Below are 14,624 nucleotides of genomic sequence, written 5' to 3'. Positions count from 1 at the left end.
TCCAAGAACATTGTCCCTACAGGGTCAGTGGCCCCGATGGTAAGAAAAGGCAGAGTAAGCTGCTAGGGAGAAGAAAGAAACAGGAGAGAACATTTATTTCACAGGAGAGAGAGTCTTTCTTTGACATTGATTCGCTTATACTCTCTGGAAAAAGACTAAAGAAACAGGAAGAAATCAATAGAGAAAATCCTAAGACACCTGTAACTGAGATAAGAACTTACCTGTCAAGTCCTAAGTCTGACATTCCCGATTCTCCAGCACGAGTTACAGGAGCTAATGTAGGGAGTGTATTAATTCTGCCAAACGCCAAACCGCAGAGAGATGTTGATGCACTCTTAAGAGGAAATAATTTCCCCAGGGTGACTACTCTTCCTTTGCATATTCCATCAGTCAGCAGTAGTGGTCAGCACCTTGAGCATGAGCCTCCTAAAAGTAACTGTGAACTTACTACTCACAGTTTAGAAAACATTAGCCCTGCTTCGCCTGTAAACTTAGAGATGCAAAACAAAAAAATGACTGTCTTTACAGATAACCCAGAGGTAAACAAAAGTATAAGTGCAAGTGACCAGCCGCCTAGAAGTCCTAACTTGGAGGCAGCTAATTCATGGTCTATAAATGAACTCACCTACGATAACTTAGTGGCAAATGAAAACCGAAACTTAAAAGAACAAAATCACTCAGAGATGTCTTTTAAATCTCCCAATAATGCTCTTGGTGGTAGAAATGAAAGTCTTCTGGAAAAAGAAGTTCTAAGTCAGTCTAAGAGTCTTAGCCTAGAAGTAATTTCTCCTGTTTCTACAGAAAATCAAACACATTCTTGCACAGTGCTTGAAGGCCTTCTATTTCCTGCAGAATATTATGTTAGAACAACACGACGCACGTCAAATTGCCAGAGGAAAGTAGCCCTGGAGGCTGTAATGCAAAGTCATTTGGATGTCAGAAAAAAGGGCTTTAAAACTAAAAATAAGGAATCTGCTAAAAAGTTAAACGTTTCCAATGAAGAAACCAACCGAAGTGAAATTAAGATGTCGGGCACGTACGCAGAACAACCAAGTTCAAAAAGTCCTCAGAAACTTCTCTCGTTAACTGAAGTCAACTCTCCCGCTGGCCCCACTAAAAATGACTTTTCTAGGAAGGCGGTTACCCAGCCATCTGGTAGAAAACACAAAGGAAGAAGAAAGTCAGTCTGCACCCCTCTGTTAGATCACCATGAACTACTTTTGCCAACTTCTGGCACATCAGGTGTTAATAGGTCCAAGGAAGAAGTTGCCTTGCACAAAGATCAGAATGAAAAAGCAATTATTCATGGTAAGAAGAGAGGTAAAGGTAAATTGAGTTGTGGTTGATGGTGGTGGTAGCTAACACTATGTGCCTGGCACTTTCTAAATGTTGTACATATACTCACTGAATCATCACACCAACTGTACATGAGGTAGAATCTGTTTTTATCTTCACTTTACAGATGAGGAAACTAAGGCAAGGAGATCAAAGTAATCTGTCTTTAAAATGACAGAGTCAGAATTCAACCCTAGCTGGATGGTGCCAGAGTTCACAAATATGGTTGAAAAAGTTGACACTTCGAAGGAAAATATATTGGATATTTACCTAAAATTAGTGTTTGTTCAGGTACCATACAATCTTTTATCCATGGGGAGAAGTAACTAATATAGGAAATGTTTTTGAAATAAAATTAAATCTGTGTCAAAGCAAGAGTCCACTGACAAACTCTTAGGGATGATTGTCTAGCAAAATGAAATTTTTCTGAGCCACTTTTGGGGGTAAAATATCTAATACAGTCTCTCTGAGGTTTGTAGGACACAGATTTTGAAGGATATCAAGTGACATGTTATAATTTAAACTTCTTTATTCATTTTCTCAGGAGTTATATCTGGTAAGCTGAGCACAAAATCTAGATCATTCACTCCAGTTCTGTGTGAGAGCTCAGCAACTTTCTGTAAAGGGCCAGATATGAAATATAGTCTTTGTGCTCCATCACAGCTACATGAGTATAGTGTGAAAGTAACAACAGACAGGGGCTTCCCTGGTGGCGCAGTGGTTGAGAGTCCGCCTGCCGATGCAGGGGACACGGGTTCGTGCCCCAGTCCGGGAAGATCCCACATGCCGCGGAGCAGCTGGGCCCGTGAGCCATGGCCGCTGGGCCTGCGCGTCCATAGCCTGTGCTTCGCAACGGGAGAGGCCGCAACAGTGAGAGGCCCGCGTACCGCAAAAAAAAAAAAAAAAAAAAAGTAACAATAGATAATATGTAAATGTGATCGTCTCAATAAAATTTTATTTACACAACAGGCAGCCAGCTGCTCTATACCACTGGACACAGGCTTTGGTCTATGAGCTACAATTCATTAATTAATTTAAAAATAATAATCATGACTTTTTTATCATTTTTTAGGCCAACAAGAAAACAAAGGAATGGGAATGTAGGGCAACCTAATAATAAACTTGAAATGTTCTTTTGTATACTTTGAAATAATCTGCTGTGATTTCAGTAACCTGCAGGTACATTAAAAAAAAATGTTTTTCTTGTGGTGACCTTCACATAACATAAATAACCTTTTTAAATTAAGTGAACAATTCAGTGACGTTTAGTACATTCTCAGTGTTGTGTCACCATGACCTCTATCTAGTTCCAAAACACTTCCATCATCCCAAAGGGAAACCCCATACCCATTAAGCAGTGTCTTCCCATTTCCTCTCGTCAGTCCCTGGCAACCACCAATCTGTATTCTATCTCTGTGGACTTACTTATTTGGGGTATCTCATATTAATGAAATTATACAATACGTGACGTTTTGTGTCTGGTTGCTTTTACTTAGCTAGTTTTTGAGATATACCCACATTGTAGCTTGTATCAGTTTATGGCTGATAATATTCAATTGTATACATAAACCACAGCTTTCTTATCTGTTTATTAGGTGTTGGATGCAGCTACACTTTGAGTGATACAGAATTCCTGTCGCTTTAAGTCTAGTAAATTACTCTTTGCTTGAAAAGGGGACTAAGTTTTCTTCAGTGAGAAGGGCCAGCATTTTGTAGACGGTACTCTGGTAGCCTGTTGGAATCATAGTTCTGGATCAGAAAGGACTTTAGAGATTCTTAGTCCATTTCCCCTAGGAGGGACAAAGAAAATGAAGTGAATTGACATGCCCAAGGTAACACAGTGAATCAGTGGCAGAGCTGGGACTCCACCCCCGTCTCCCTTCTAGCTAGTGCTGTCAGCACCACATTGATTTTGCTCCTGCAGGAGGAGCTGCTAGTTAACCACTAACCTATGGCTGATTTTTGAACTGTTCACTGAGATTTCAGAGTCATGGTGGGAAAAGTAATGAACTCTGCACTATATTGGAGTTTAGAATCTCACTCTTCGTTAGGAATTAATGTCTCTTGTTGGGTATTTGTTCTGTTGCTTTCTGTTTTAGAGAAGGAGGGTCATTGTCAAAAAGAGGACTCCCTTTCTTACAGAAATTACGTGTATTTATCTTTGGATGATGATGCTTTCATTTCTCCAGATCATAAGAGTGAAATGCTAAATTTAAAGCATCTGTCACCTTTTCTCAAAATCACAGACTTTCAGTTACCTGATGAAGACTTTGGGCCTCTTAAGCTTGAAAAACTGAAGTCTTGCTCAGAAAAGCTGATGGAGCCTTTTGGATCAAAAATATATGGAGAGGGACATCTTAAAGGGGGAAATTGTGTTGCTGTGGAGCAACTGACCCCTAAACAAATCACTATAGGAAAGGAGGATGGGAAAGAGGAACTGATCATCCTGCCAGGAAAGGCACATCCTAAAATGCCAAACCAAAGAAGCCAGCCTCAGGAGAAGGGCCTTTCTTCATCCATTTTACTTTTCACTCCTGTAAATACTGTTGCACCTGATGATAATGGCAGACCGACAGCAGACCTATGCTCACCCACTTTCCCCGTCTTAGGCTCTACTCCAGCCTTTGGCTCGCAAGCCCATGGAGAAAAGGTGTCTGCAGAGGTTGTTGGACAAGCTTGCTGTACACCCCAGCTTTCTTACTTAAAAGCCACAGTCAGCCTTGCTAGTGACCATAAACAATTTTGGAGCAGCCCACCAAAATTAGATAGCAGCCTGCATGTGGCAGGAAGGGAAGGACAGCCTTCCCGTGACTGTGACTCTGGTCCCCAAGCAACAGCTCTACCCATCGAGTCATCAACCTACAAAGAAAATCAGCTCCGTGGAAACACGTGCCAGGAATCACGGAAACATTCCACTGAACAGGTACAGACTGCTTCCTTTGTGAAATTTTCTCTGAAGAAATGAAGTATCTTAGTGAATATGGACAGCGTGACCACCTTACACATCAGTTCCTCAGTGTTGAAGAATGTTTTAACATGTTTCTGTGATACGGCTTCACTATAAACATTAAGTTCATTCTGGGGAAATTAGGATTAATTAAAATATATATATTTTTAAATATAAGGGATCCTGTTCTCTTTGTTATCAATGAAGCTGTTGCATTTGGAACTTTGCTGCTGTTACCATAGAAAATAAAACATAGGAAATAGTTTGATGAGTGAGTGATGCAGGCAGATATCATACATAAAGTATAAATTAATTATGTGACTTTTGTTTCCACAGACTGAAATAGCAGACGTTCCTGCTTGTGATAGCTTAAACCCAGGCACCCTACAATTGGTTTCAAAGTTAAAGGTCGGAAGACTATTAACTTATAATATGTCTTGTGTCTTACATGTGAAAAATGTGATGAATTGATAGGAAAATGCAGAAGAATTTGATCATTAGAAAAACTTGATAGAATAGATTCAGAAAAACATTTAAATTCTTTGTTTTCCACAATATTTACCTGTGAATATATTTTGAGATCTTCTGAAGAAATTTATATGTCAAGCTATTGCCAAGAACAACTTAACTCTCTATCTAAATTTTAAATCAGGTATTTTGACGGGGGGGGGGGGTCATTCATGACTCTTCTACCCAAATGATGCAGTATTTCTAGAGGAATCACTTGTGGTGATTTGTAAGAAAATGGGTAGCAGTTCTAGGTTATGACATAGTGAATGGTTAATTTTCATATGCTATGTGTTATATATGGTTCTGAGAAATATAAATTATAGTATTCTGTTAATGATATTTTGGTAAATCCTGAGAAGTGGATTAGACCCCTGTCCTGGTTAACGTTTTATACTTGAAGTAGGATGGTGTAGAGCAGGGTTTTTCAATCTCAGTACTGTTGACATTTGGGGCTGGATAATTCTTTCTTGTAGGGGACTGGCCTGTGCATTGTATGGTATTTAGCAACAACCCTGGTCTCTACCAGTAACACCCCCTTCCCAGTACTGATGACCAACAGTGTCTTCAGATATTGCTAACTGTCCCCCAGGGGAGGGTTGCAAAATTGCCTCTAGTTGAGAACAACTGGTGTAGAAGAAAGAGCTTTAAATCCACATAAACTATTTCTGCGGATCACTGGCTGTGTGATGTGGGACAAATCATTTAGCCTCTGAGCCCCAGATTCCTTTCCTATAAAAAACACATAATGATACCTATGTTGTTTCAAAGCTATTCATGAATCAGTTTTAATAACTTAGTTTCTTAAAGGAATCAACCATTTCATTCATATTTTCAAATTTGTAGGTAAAAAGTTATTTATTATTATTATAGCTTTTTGGTCTGTGTATATGCAGTTAAGCCTCTCTCTTCTCACTCCCTATTTCTATATAAAAGTATTTTTTTCCTATATCAGACTTAAGAGGTTTGTCCATCCTATAGGTCTTCCAAAAAAAGTGGTTTTTGGTTGTGTTGATTGTTAATTGAGTTTTTTGATTTCCTATTTCATTTTTTTTCCTGTTTTTATCCTTAGTAAGTCCTTCCTTCTGTTTATCATTGTGCTTATTTCATTGTTCTTTTACTAACTTCTTGAGTTGCTTGCTTACCTTATAAATACCTTTATAATTATAGGTTTTTGTTTTTTTTTTTGTTTCGGGGGGTTGGGGCATACTGCTTTGGCCACCACATTCTGCATGTTCGTTTAGAAATAATATGTTCTTTCAGTTTTATTCCCTCTTCAACCCATGGGTGCTTCATCAGAATGTTTCATTTCCAAAGGTTCTTATGGAACTAATGTTCCAGTTAGTTCTTATGGTCTATTTTTTTGTGGTTAATTCTGAATCTTTTCCAATCTGGAGCTACATGTTTTTAAATCTATCACTGTAAGTGTGTATGGACAACTGTTGTAGTTACGTAAGACCCACAAAGCTCTTTCTTTTGACCTGCATAAAATTTTAATTACATTTAGTTGGTATTTCATCTAATCCTTGTAATCCATTACTTTTCATATTTATTCTTTTTATTAAACAGCCCCCAAGGATCCCTTTAACATAACTGTTGTTGCCATTCTGTGTCAGAATCCTTCAGGTTCCTGTTCTGTGGATGTGAGTGCCATGTGGTGGGAAATAGCTGGTTTCAAAGAGCGGTGTATCATAACTGCTTGTGAATACGTAGTTTCTCTTTGGAAACCTCTGGATACTTGGCAGTGGGAAAAAATTTATTCCTGGCACTTTGCAGAGGTAAGTCAGAATATTATAGCTGAAACAGATCTTTCCAATCATTTGCATGGTAATATAGATGTGCAGCTTACCAAAAATATGGGATCTATGTCTATGCAAGACAGAGCAAGAGAGATGCGGTTTTTCCCTAACATTTTGTTATGAAAATATTCAAGCATACAGAAAAGTGGTGCAGGGGGCACCTATATACCCAGCATCTAGTCTCTACAATTAACACTGTGCTTTTATTTGCTTTATCATATGTTTATCCAGAGATGGATTTTTACGCTAGACCTGCTGGGGGAACTTGGAATTTCATATCTATTCTGACTTCTAAACTTGCTGATACCTCTGTTCCTTACCTCTCACCAAAATGTTATTTCTACTTTTTTTTCTGTATATATTTTCTTCTGTCCTTGTCTACCTTTTTACATATCTTAATATGGTTGCAATCTTAGTGTGCCTAAAATTTTTAAGCCTGCCTTTTCTTACCGTATAAACATGTTTCCTGGTTTCTACATATTCTTCATACTTACTTATTTTTTTATTTTGAATTTTATTTTTCCAGCTTTATTGAGGTATAGTTGACAAATAAAATTGTAATATATTTAAAGTGTACATTTGTGATGTACACATGTGATGATTTGATATACATACACACTGTGAAAGGATTCCCATAATCAAGTTAATCGACACATCTATCACCACACGGTTTCCTTTTTTTTTTTCTTGGTGAGAATGCTTAAGATTTACTACTGTCTTGGCAGATTTCATTCTTGTTCTCCAGTATACCCCCAGCTTCTAGCACTGTGCTTTGCAGAATGTTGCTCAATAAATATTTGTTCAGTGAATAAACTTACTTTAAATGGCTACAGATTGTTCCATTCATCCACATGCCAGAATTTATTGAATTATTCTCCCATTGCTAGAGCATAGATTGTGTTAAATAAATGCCACAGTAAACACTATTATGCACATAGCTTATTTGGATTTAAGCTTATAAAAAGAGGGTGTTTGCTGAACGTTTTCACATTTGTTCAGATGTCGGAAACTATCCTGGTATAATGACACTAGAAAGGAATGTGACAAATTTTGGAAAATTTAGATTAATTAAAGATGAAACAACCAAATATAATTTTTGGCTCCTTTGTTTTATTTAGGTCCCAGTATTACAGATAGTTCTAGTGCCTGATGTTTGTAATCTTGTGTGTGTGGCTTTGGGAAATTTGGAAATCAGAGAAATCAGGTATGTAATTCTCAAGGAGTATTTTTTTCTTTCCCTTGATCTTCCTCAGCTTGTTTTGAGCACAAGTTATAACCTAGTCTTGAGTCTTGAAAGAATCTAAATTTAGTCTAAAGAGAGATTTGTTAAAAAATAAACAAACAAAACTATCAATGACATCCCTAACTGAAGTTTCCTTTTAAAGTTTGAACCTAGTTCTTTAATATTAAAGACTTACTCCTGACTTCTCTGCATTTTTCCTTATATTTGGTTTAGAGCACTACTTTGTTCTCCTGATGGTAAAAGTGAAAAGCAAGTGCTCCTGAGTTCTGGAAATATAAAAGCTGTGCTTGGCCTGACAAAGAGGAGGCTAGTCAGTAGCAGTGGGACCCTTTGTGATCAACAAGTAGAGATCATGACGTTTGCAGAAGATGGAGGGTAAGAAAAGCATTGGTTGATTTTAACTATTAGATCAAGAATGATTTTATCACAGGGTTTCAGAGAAAGTTGAATCAGTAGCATCTTGTTTTCTCTGCTGTATGTGTAGTATAGCAGGTTCTGCCTCAATACTGGGCTATAACATAGAAGCAGTTCAGGGGGGTGGAGCCAGACATGGCAGGGAAGAAGGCAGTGGAGCAGAGAGGCTCAGCAAGTGTAGTTTGTTCTTCAGTCTCCCTCGACATCTCTGTGTGTCCTTTAAGTATTAGAAATACCTCAAGATCCTATACCCTTTTCTGGTTTCACAAACTCGGTTTCCATTGCTTCAGGTACCATCTGGATGCTGGCTACTTGCAAACATACATTTCTAACTCTGAGCTCTTTCTCAACCTCTAGACCTACATGCCTACTTATTAGACATCTTGTGGATACCTCAAATTCAACATGCTAAAAATGGAATTCATAGCATCCTCTATGTCTGTTATACAGTTGTTACACTTTATTGTGATTTAAAAAAAAATTATTTTAATTATTTATTTTTAGCTGTGTTGGGTCTTCGTTGCTGTGCGTGGGCTTTCTCTAGTGGCGGGGAGCAGGGGCTACCCTTTGTTGCCATGCGCAGGCTTCTCATGGCGATGGCTTCTCTTGTTGCAGAGCATGGGCTCTAGGCGCACGGGCTTCAATAGTTGTGGCTCACAGTCTTAGTAGTTGTGGCTCGCGGGCTCTAGAGTGCAGGCTCAGTAGTTGTGGCACACGGGTTGCTCCGAGGCATGTGGGATCTTCCGGACCAGGGCTCGAACCCGTGTCCCCTTCATTGGCAGGCAGATTCTTAACCACTGCGCCACCAGGGAAGCCCTATTGTGATTATTTATCTGTCTTTCCTAATAACGGGCATGGACCTTGATGTCTTATTTAATCCATGACCTGTTGCAGTAAAATAAGAGATAAATAATTGTTTGCTTAAATTAGGAAAGCATTAGTGGAGATGGGGCGAAACAGATGGATTTGAGAGAGATGAGATGATAAAGTCATTAGGACTTGGTGATTGAGTAAATAGAGAGGAAGGACACAAGGATAAAGTCCATGTTTCTGGGTTGCTCACTTGGGTGGGTGGTGGAACGGTTAGTTGAGATAGCAATGCAGAAAGAAACACAAGGTTTAAAGAGAGAGCTGGTGAGTTTAATTTTGGATATGATGAATTTGAGGTGCTTGTAATATATCCAGGTAGGTAATATGAAAGTAATAAATGTTCATTGTAGCAAGTTTAGAATACATGTGTTTTCTGGCTGAGACTTTTTTTCTGGCATCAGGTTAGTGTTTATTATGCATAGTTCAATAATATGTAGAAGGGCTGCTTAGAAACTGCTTTGGTAGAAAGTGCTGATTTTTAATGCCGTTTTTAATGCAGAAGCAAAGAAAAACAGTTTTTGATGCACCCTGAAGAGACTATACTAACTTTTGCTGAGGTTCAAGGGATGCAGGAAGCTCTGCTTGGTACCACTATAATGAACAACATTGTTATTTGGTAAGCTTTCCCTCAAGGGCCTCAGTTTCCTCATCTGTAATATAAGGATTTACCTCTAATTTCACAGGGTTATTAAGATTAAATAAGAGACTCTGTAAATATGATTGTGTTTTTGTTTGTTTACTATCAAATGCTGTATACTTGTCTTAACAAGATTAATTCAGACAGTCCAAGCAGACAATTTTAAAATAAATGAAATTTTTTTTTGTTGACAAAAATCTACTGCTGGGAGTTCCCTGGTGGCCTAGTGATTAGGATTTGGCGCTTTCACTGAAGAGACCCGGGTTTGATCCCTGGTCAGGGAACTATCCCACGTGCCTCGCCGCACGGCCAAAACACACACACACACACAAAAATTGCTTCCAGTTAATGGCTGAGTAGCTTTCTCAGACTAATTCTCCTACTTAAAATACCTATGAACTCTGCACAAAATATAAAAATCAACTATCTGAAAGCACTAGAGAGCAAGAAAAAAAGAAATATGCTGGAGGGAGTTCAATACTTAGAAGAAGGAAATGTCACTGGGCGAATTTCCTGTTCAGCGGGCAGGCCCCAGTCTGCACACTCAGTTAAGAGCCTGATAGAAAATGTTCTGTCCTGCTGGCTTAAAGGAATGAAGGATAGAGATCAAGGTAACTACAGCAGCTAGAAAGCAAGGAAGAAAAATCCCAAAAAGTAGAGAACCAGAGAAGGAGCCCTAAACTCTGGCTATATTCTCTACCTAAATATCTGGCTGACCTTTAAACTGAATGTCTGCAGTCAGACTTGAAGCAGCCCAGGTAAAGCAAAAAGAACTGAACTGGGTTTTCGGCATTTGGAATTTGAGTTTAGCCAATTTCACTGTTTACTAAGGGGAAAAAAATCAATATTTTTCAGAGGAACCTAACAGAATGCAGAGTTTATGTGATGTGTCATTCATAATGTCTAGAATACTATCCAGAATTACTAGATGTATAAAACATGATTTCAAGATTCAAATTAACACATTTGTGGTAGGGAAACTGAAGTCAAAGAGTCCCCAGCCACCTCTCTTTCCTGACCATGGAAGAGAACCACAGCCGGCCACAGGCACTTGTAAGGTTGATTTGTAGTAGGAGAATAGGTTGATTTTTTTTTTTTTCTCAGAAGGCTTCTCCATTAACTATTCCCTTGGGGCCAGAATGGGTCTTGGTGAAAGAAAGTTAAGATATTAGTGTCACTGCTACCTGCCTGTTCTGCATTTTCCAGTCCTAACTCTCTAGGAATAAACGAGGAAAGCGCGACCCCTGAGAGAAACTTGGTCCCCTCCCCACCAGGGAGCCTCTGGAATTTGACCATGACCTAATCTGCCAGAAGACTTTGTTTTCAGATGTCCTGCTGTCTTCAAGGAGCAGGTTTCCACTTTAGGCACTTTCCTCAGGGTTTCCACACATAGGTCTTATTTGAGAACAGTGTTCTTAATAAAACTTGTTTTTTCTATTCTTTTTGCTCTTTCTGTAGTCTGGACTTTCATTGTTTGGCTCCTATACTATTTATATAATCTAGTAATTGGTCTCCTTGCCATCAATCAATATTCAACCTCCAGATCATTTTTTGTTTTGTTTTGTTTTTTTGCGGTACGCGGGCCTCTCACTGTTGTGGCCTCTCCCGTTGCAGAGCACAGGCTCCGGACGCGCAGGCTCACGGGCCCAGCCGCTCCGCGGTATGTGGGATCTTCCCGGACCGGGACACAAACCCGCGTCCCCTGCATCGGCAGGCGGACTCTCAACCACTGCGCCACCAGGGAAGCCCCCAGATCATCTTTTATACTATTACTTTATAAATACTCATCCTCCCAGACCTCCTACCTCCCGCCGCCAAAAATAAAACCTTCAATGGGGGCCCATTTTGCTTTTTGCAGCTTTCATTTCCCTTATGCTTCACAAAAATTCCTCTCCACCTGTTCCCTATTCCTTCACTCCCTTTTTTCATTCCATCCTTCAGTTCCCCGCTTCTAATAATAATAGCCTTTGGCATTTCATAGATAAGGGATCACAATGGAATTTGAGGCTAGGAAGGGACCTCTATACTTAACCTGTATCAGTTTAAATTCTAAGTTTAAGGTTGCCTTAAGTTGCCTTAAGTTCTGTTGTAGCACCTCAACCCTCATTGATGTTTTCCTCTCTGAGTTCATATTGCCCTTATTTTTTTTTTTTTTTAATGGTACGCGGGCCTCTCACTGCTGTGGCCTCTCCCGTTGCGGAGCACAGGCTCCGGATGCGCAGGCTCAGCAGCCATGGCTCACGGGCCCAGCCGCTTCGCGGCATGTGGGATCTTCCCGGACCGGGACACGAACCCGCGTCCCCTGCATCGGCAGGCGGACTCTCAACCACTGCGCCACCAGGGAAGCCCATGCCCTTATTTTTAACTTAGCATATACTACCTTGTATTATGAAAGTCCTTGAAGATAGGTACTGTATCTTATATCTATTCTCAGTGTCTGTCTTAGCTCCTTGCTTAGAGTAGTTACTCATAGATGTCTATCAAAATCTATCATTTACCATTTGGGCTCTGTATAACTTTACATTTACATATAGTAGTTGTTCACCTTCCCTATTGACCTCCTGATTTGTTAGATGTCTAAAGTGATTCATGTTATAATCAAGGTTCAGTGGTCCTTTTTGAAACTATTGCTGAAGGTCTAAATATTTAATCTTGATCAAGCTATATTAACAGAGCACCCATCTTTTAATTATTTACTAGGTATTTGAGTTTCTACTTATGTACCATTCTCTGTGAGGATGCAGATATGAATCAGATATGAGTTTTGGTCCCAAGGCCCCTAAAATCTAGTAGGGAAATAAGATTGCTTTGCAATTCAAAGTATATATTTCCTTTACAATTTACATAAGGTCAAAGTGATAGAGATTTAAGCAAAGTGCTTTGGGATTTGGGGAAAATGCAGTTACTAAATACAGAACTTGTACTAACCTCTGTAAGGGATAAACCATTCTGGTGTTCTTTATATGAGGAAAACCTTGCATAAGTACATGAGAATTCAGTTTTCTTTCTTCAGTTTTTATACACAGTACCTGGTGCATAGAAACTTCAGAAGTATTTGTTGAATGAATATATTATACCCTATTACAGTATATATTAAATAAAAAATGAGGCCTATGGTTAGTACTATAGGAAATTGGAGGAGAGGAGATTTCTGTGGACTGGTGCAGACCGGGAGGAGTGATGGAGTCTAAATTGAGCTCATACAGCTGGGAGGGGATGGGACATAATCTAGGCCTTAAGGAATAGATGGGCATTGTCAAAAACAGGGATGAGAATTAGTCAGTAATGGGGAGCGCGTTGGGAGGGATAGCTTGAACAAGGATATAGAGCCAGGAATATGCACAGTATTTTGTCCAGACAATGAGAAGCTTTCAAGTAAGGGAGCAGTGAGTAATATAGTGTTGCAGCGCTGGATTCATGAGGGTTCTAAGTACCATGAAAAAGAATTCGGACTTTATCTTGTGGCTAATGAGGTGCCAGTTGAAAGTTTCTCACCAGTAGAGTCACATGGTAGAACAGTTAATCAGTGTCACAAATCCTCAGTAAAACTAAGGAGTGGTTCCAACAAACTTTATTTTTTTCTTCTTTGTATTCACCCTCTCCTGTCTTCCTTTTTCCATTTTTTATCCCATCTCAGTCCATTTTCTCTCCATTATCTTGGACTAGCCACATTATCTTTTCTCTCCATTATCTTGGTCTAGCTCTAGTATAAACATATATTATAGAGACATAATTATAAGTCTATTTTAGGTGTAGTCTCTCCCCTAACCAATTTTGGTTTCCTGACCATTGTCTTCCATGGAAAATATAGGCATAACAAGAAGAGTGATAAAATCATAATAATAGAGCTATGCCATGTGCCTAATTTCAATACAAGTAAAATGAGATAATGGAAAACTTTTCTCATGGAATGTGAAAAGATTTATCCCTCGTGGCATAGCAGATTCGATCTAAAGCTAAACTATTAAATTACACTGTTGGCAAAGTTAAACTATAGTTTTATTTTTAGCTAAATTGGTGGCTAAACAAAACTAAGGTGCTGTGTCCCTTAGTTTTTCCCTTGGTCACCTCCTAAAGGATTCTGTGATAAATAAGAACATTATGTGAAAACCAATTTGCTGGAAGAATATTACACCTTATTTATTTTTTGTGTCCAAGGAATTTAAAAACTGGTCAACTCCTGAAAAAGATGCACATTGGTGATTCCTACCAAGCTTCAGTCTGTCACAGAGCTTATTCTGAAATGGTAAGTAATGATTTGCTGGGACCACTTTGTGTGTTACTGTTGGCCTCACTGAGTGAGAGCAATAACTTAGTAAGTAGTAATTACCTGACCCTTCCTGGTGCCTGTTTTTTTTCAAAATTGGATAGCAGTGTTTGTTCTTTCTTAAAATTTATCAGTGAAAATAAGCGATGGCACAATATGACTAGGTAAAATTTCTGGCTGTATGACTTAAGGGCAAACCTTGATTTCCAGCTGTGAATTTGTACCTGGAAATAGTATGCCTATTATCAGACTTGGCTTCCAACCACATTGCCATAAATGATTTATGATGTGAATGAATGCCCTTAGGAAGGATGATTAAATGGTCCTAGACATGTTTTTCTCTGAGGCTTTAGGATTCTCATATAGAACTCAACACAGCTTCTTAGCCACTGCGTTAATAGACTTGGCTTACAGTCCAGTGTTAACATCTGAACAGGGTGAAGGTATTTGTCCAGGAGTCAGGGATAACTGCCTGAGTATCCACTGTTGAGCCATGAGCAGAGGCAGAAGGAGCCAGCTCAGCGCTGTGTGGAGACTGACCGGCCCAGCCGCAGTGGCAGCTCTGTGAGCATCAGCACCCAGAAGCTCTGAACACAAAGGATGCA

The 14,624-nt window shown here is 39.2% G+C and overlaps 1 protein-coding gene across 1 annotated transcript in view; it reads left to right on the top strand.

The window, feature by feature from the left end:
• Positions 1–14,624, top strand: part of PALB2 (partner and localizer of BRCA2) — a 25,106-nt gene that overhangs the window by 5,409 nt on the left and 5,073 nt on the right. Inside the window, exons 5-12 of the mRNA XM_007450008.1 lie at positions 10–1,308; positions 3,435–4,258; positions 4,619–4,690; positions 6,406–6,567; positions 7,707–7,792; positions 8,045–8,206; positions 9,615–9,731; positions 13,911–13,998. Of these exons, the coding sequence (XP_007450070.1) occupies positions 10–1,308; positions 3,435–4,258; positions 4,619–4,690; positions 6,406–6,567; positions 7,707–7,792; positions 8,045–8,206; positions 9,615–9,731; positions 13,911–13,998 (2,810 nt within the window). The remainder of the gene's footprint in view (positions 1–9; positions 1,309–3,434; positions 4,259–4,618; positions 4,691–6,405; positions 6,568–7,706; positions 7,793–8,044; positions 8,207–9,614; positions 9,732–13,910; positions 13,999–14,624) is intronic.

The sequence above is a fragment of the Lipotes vexillifer genome, unplaced genomic scaffold (genome assembly GCF_000442215.2).
Source record: "Lipotes vexillifer unplaced genomic scaffold, Lipotes_vexillifer_v1.1 scaffold811, whole genome shotgun sequence".
In the NCBI taxonomy this organism is placed as follows: Eukaryota; Metazoa; Chordata; class Mammalia; order Artiodactyla; family Lipotidae; genus Lipotes; species Lipotes vexillifer.
Note: the sequence above shows the minus strand (reverse complement) of the source record. Positions and strands in the feature narration are given on the sequence as shown.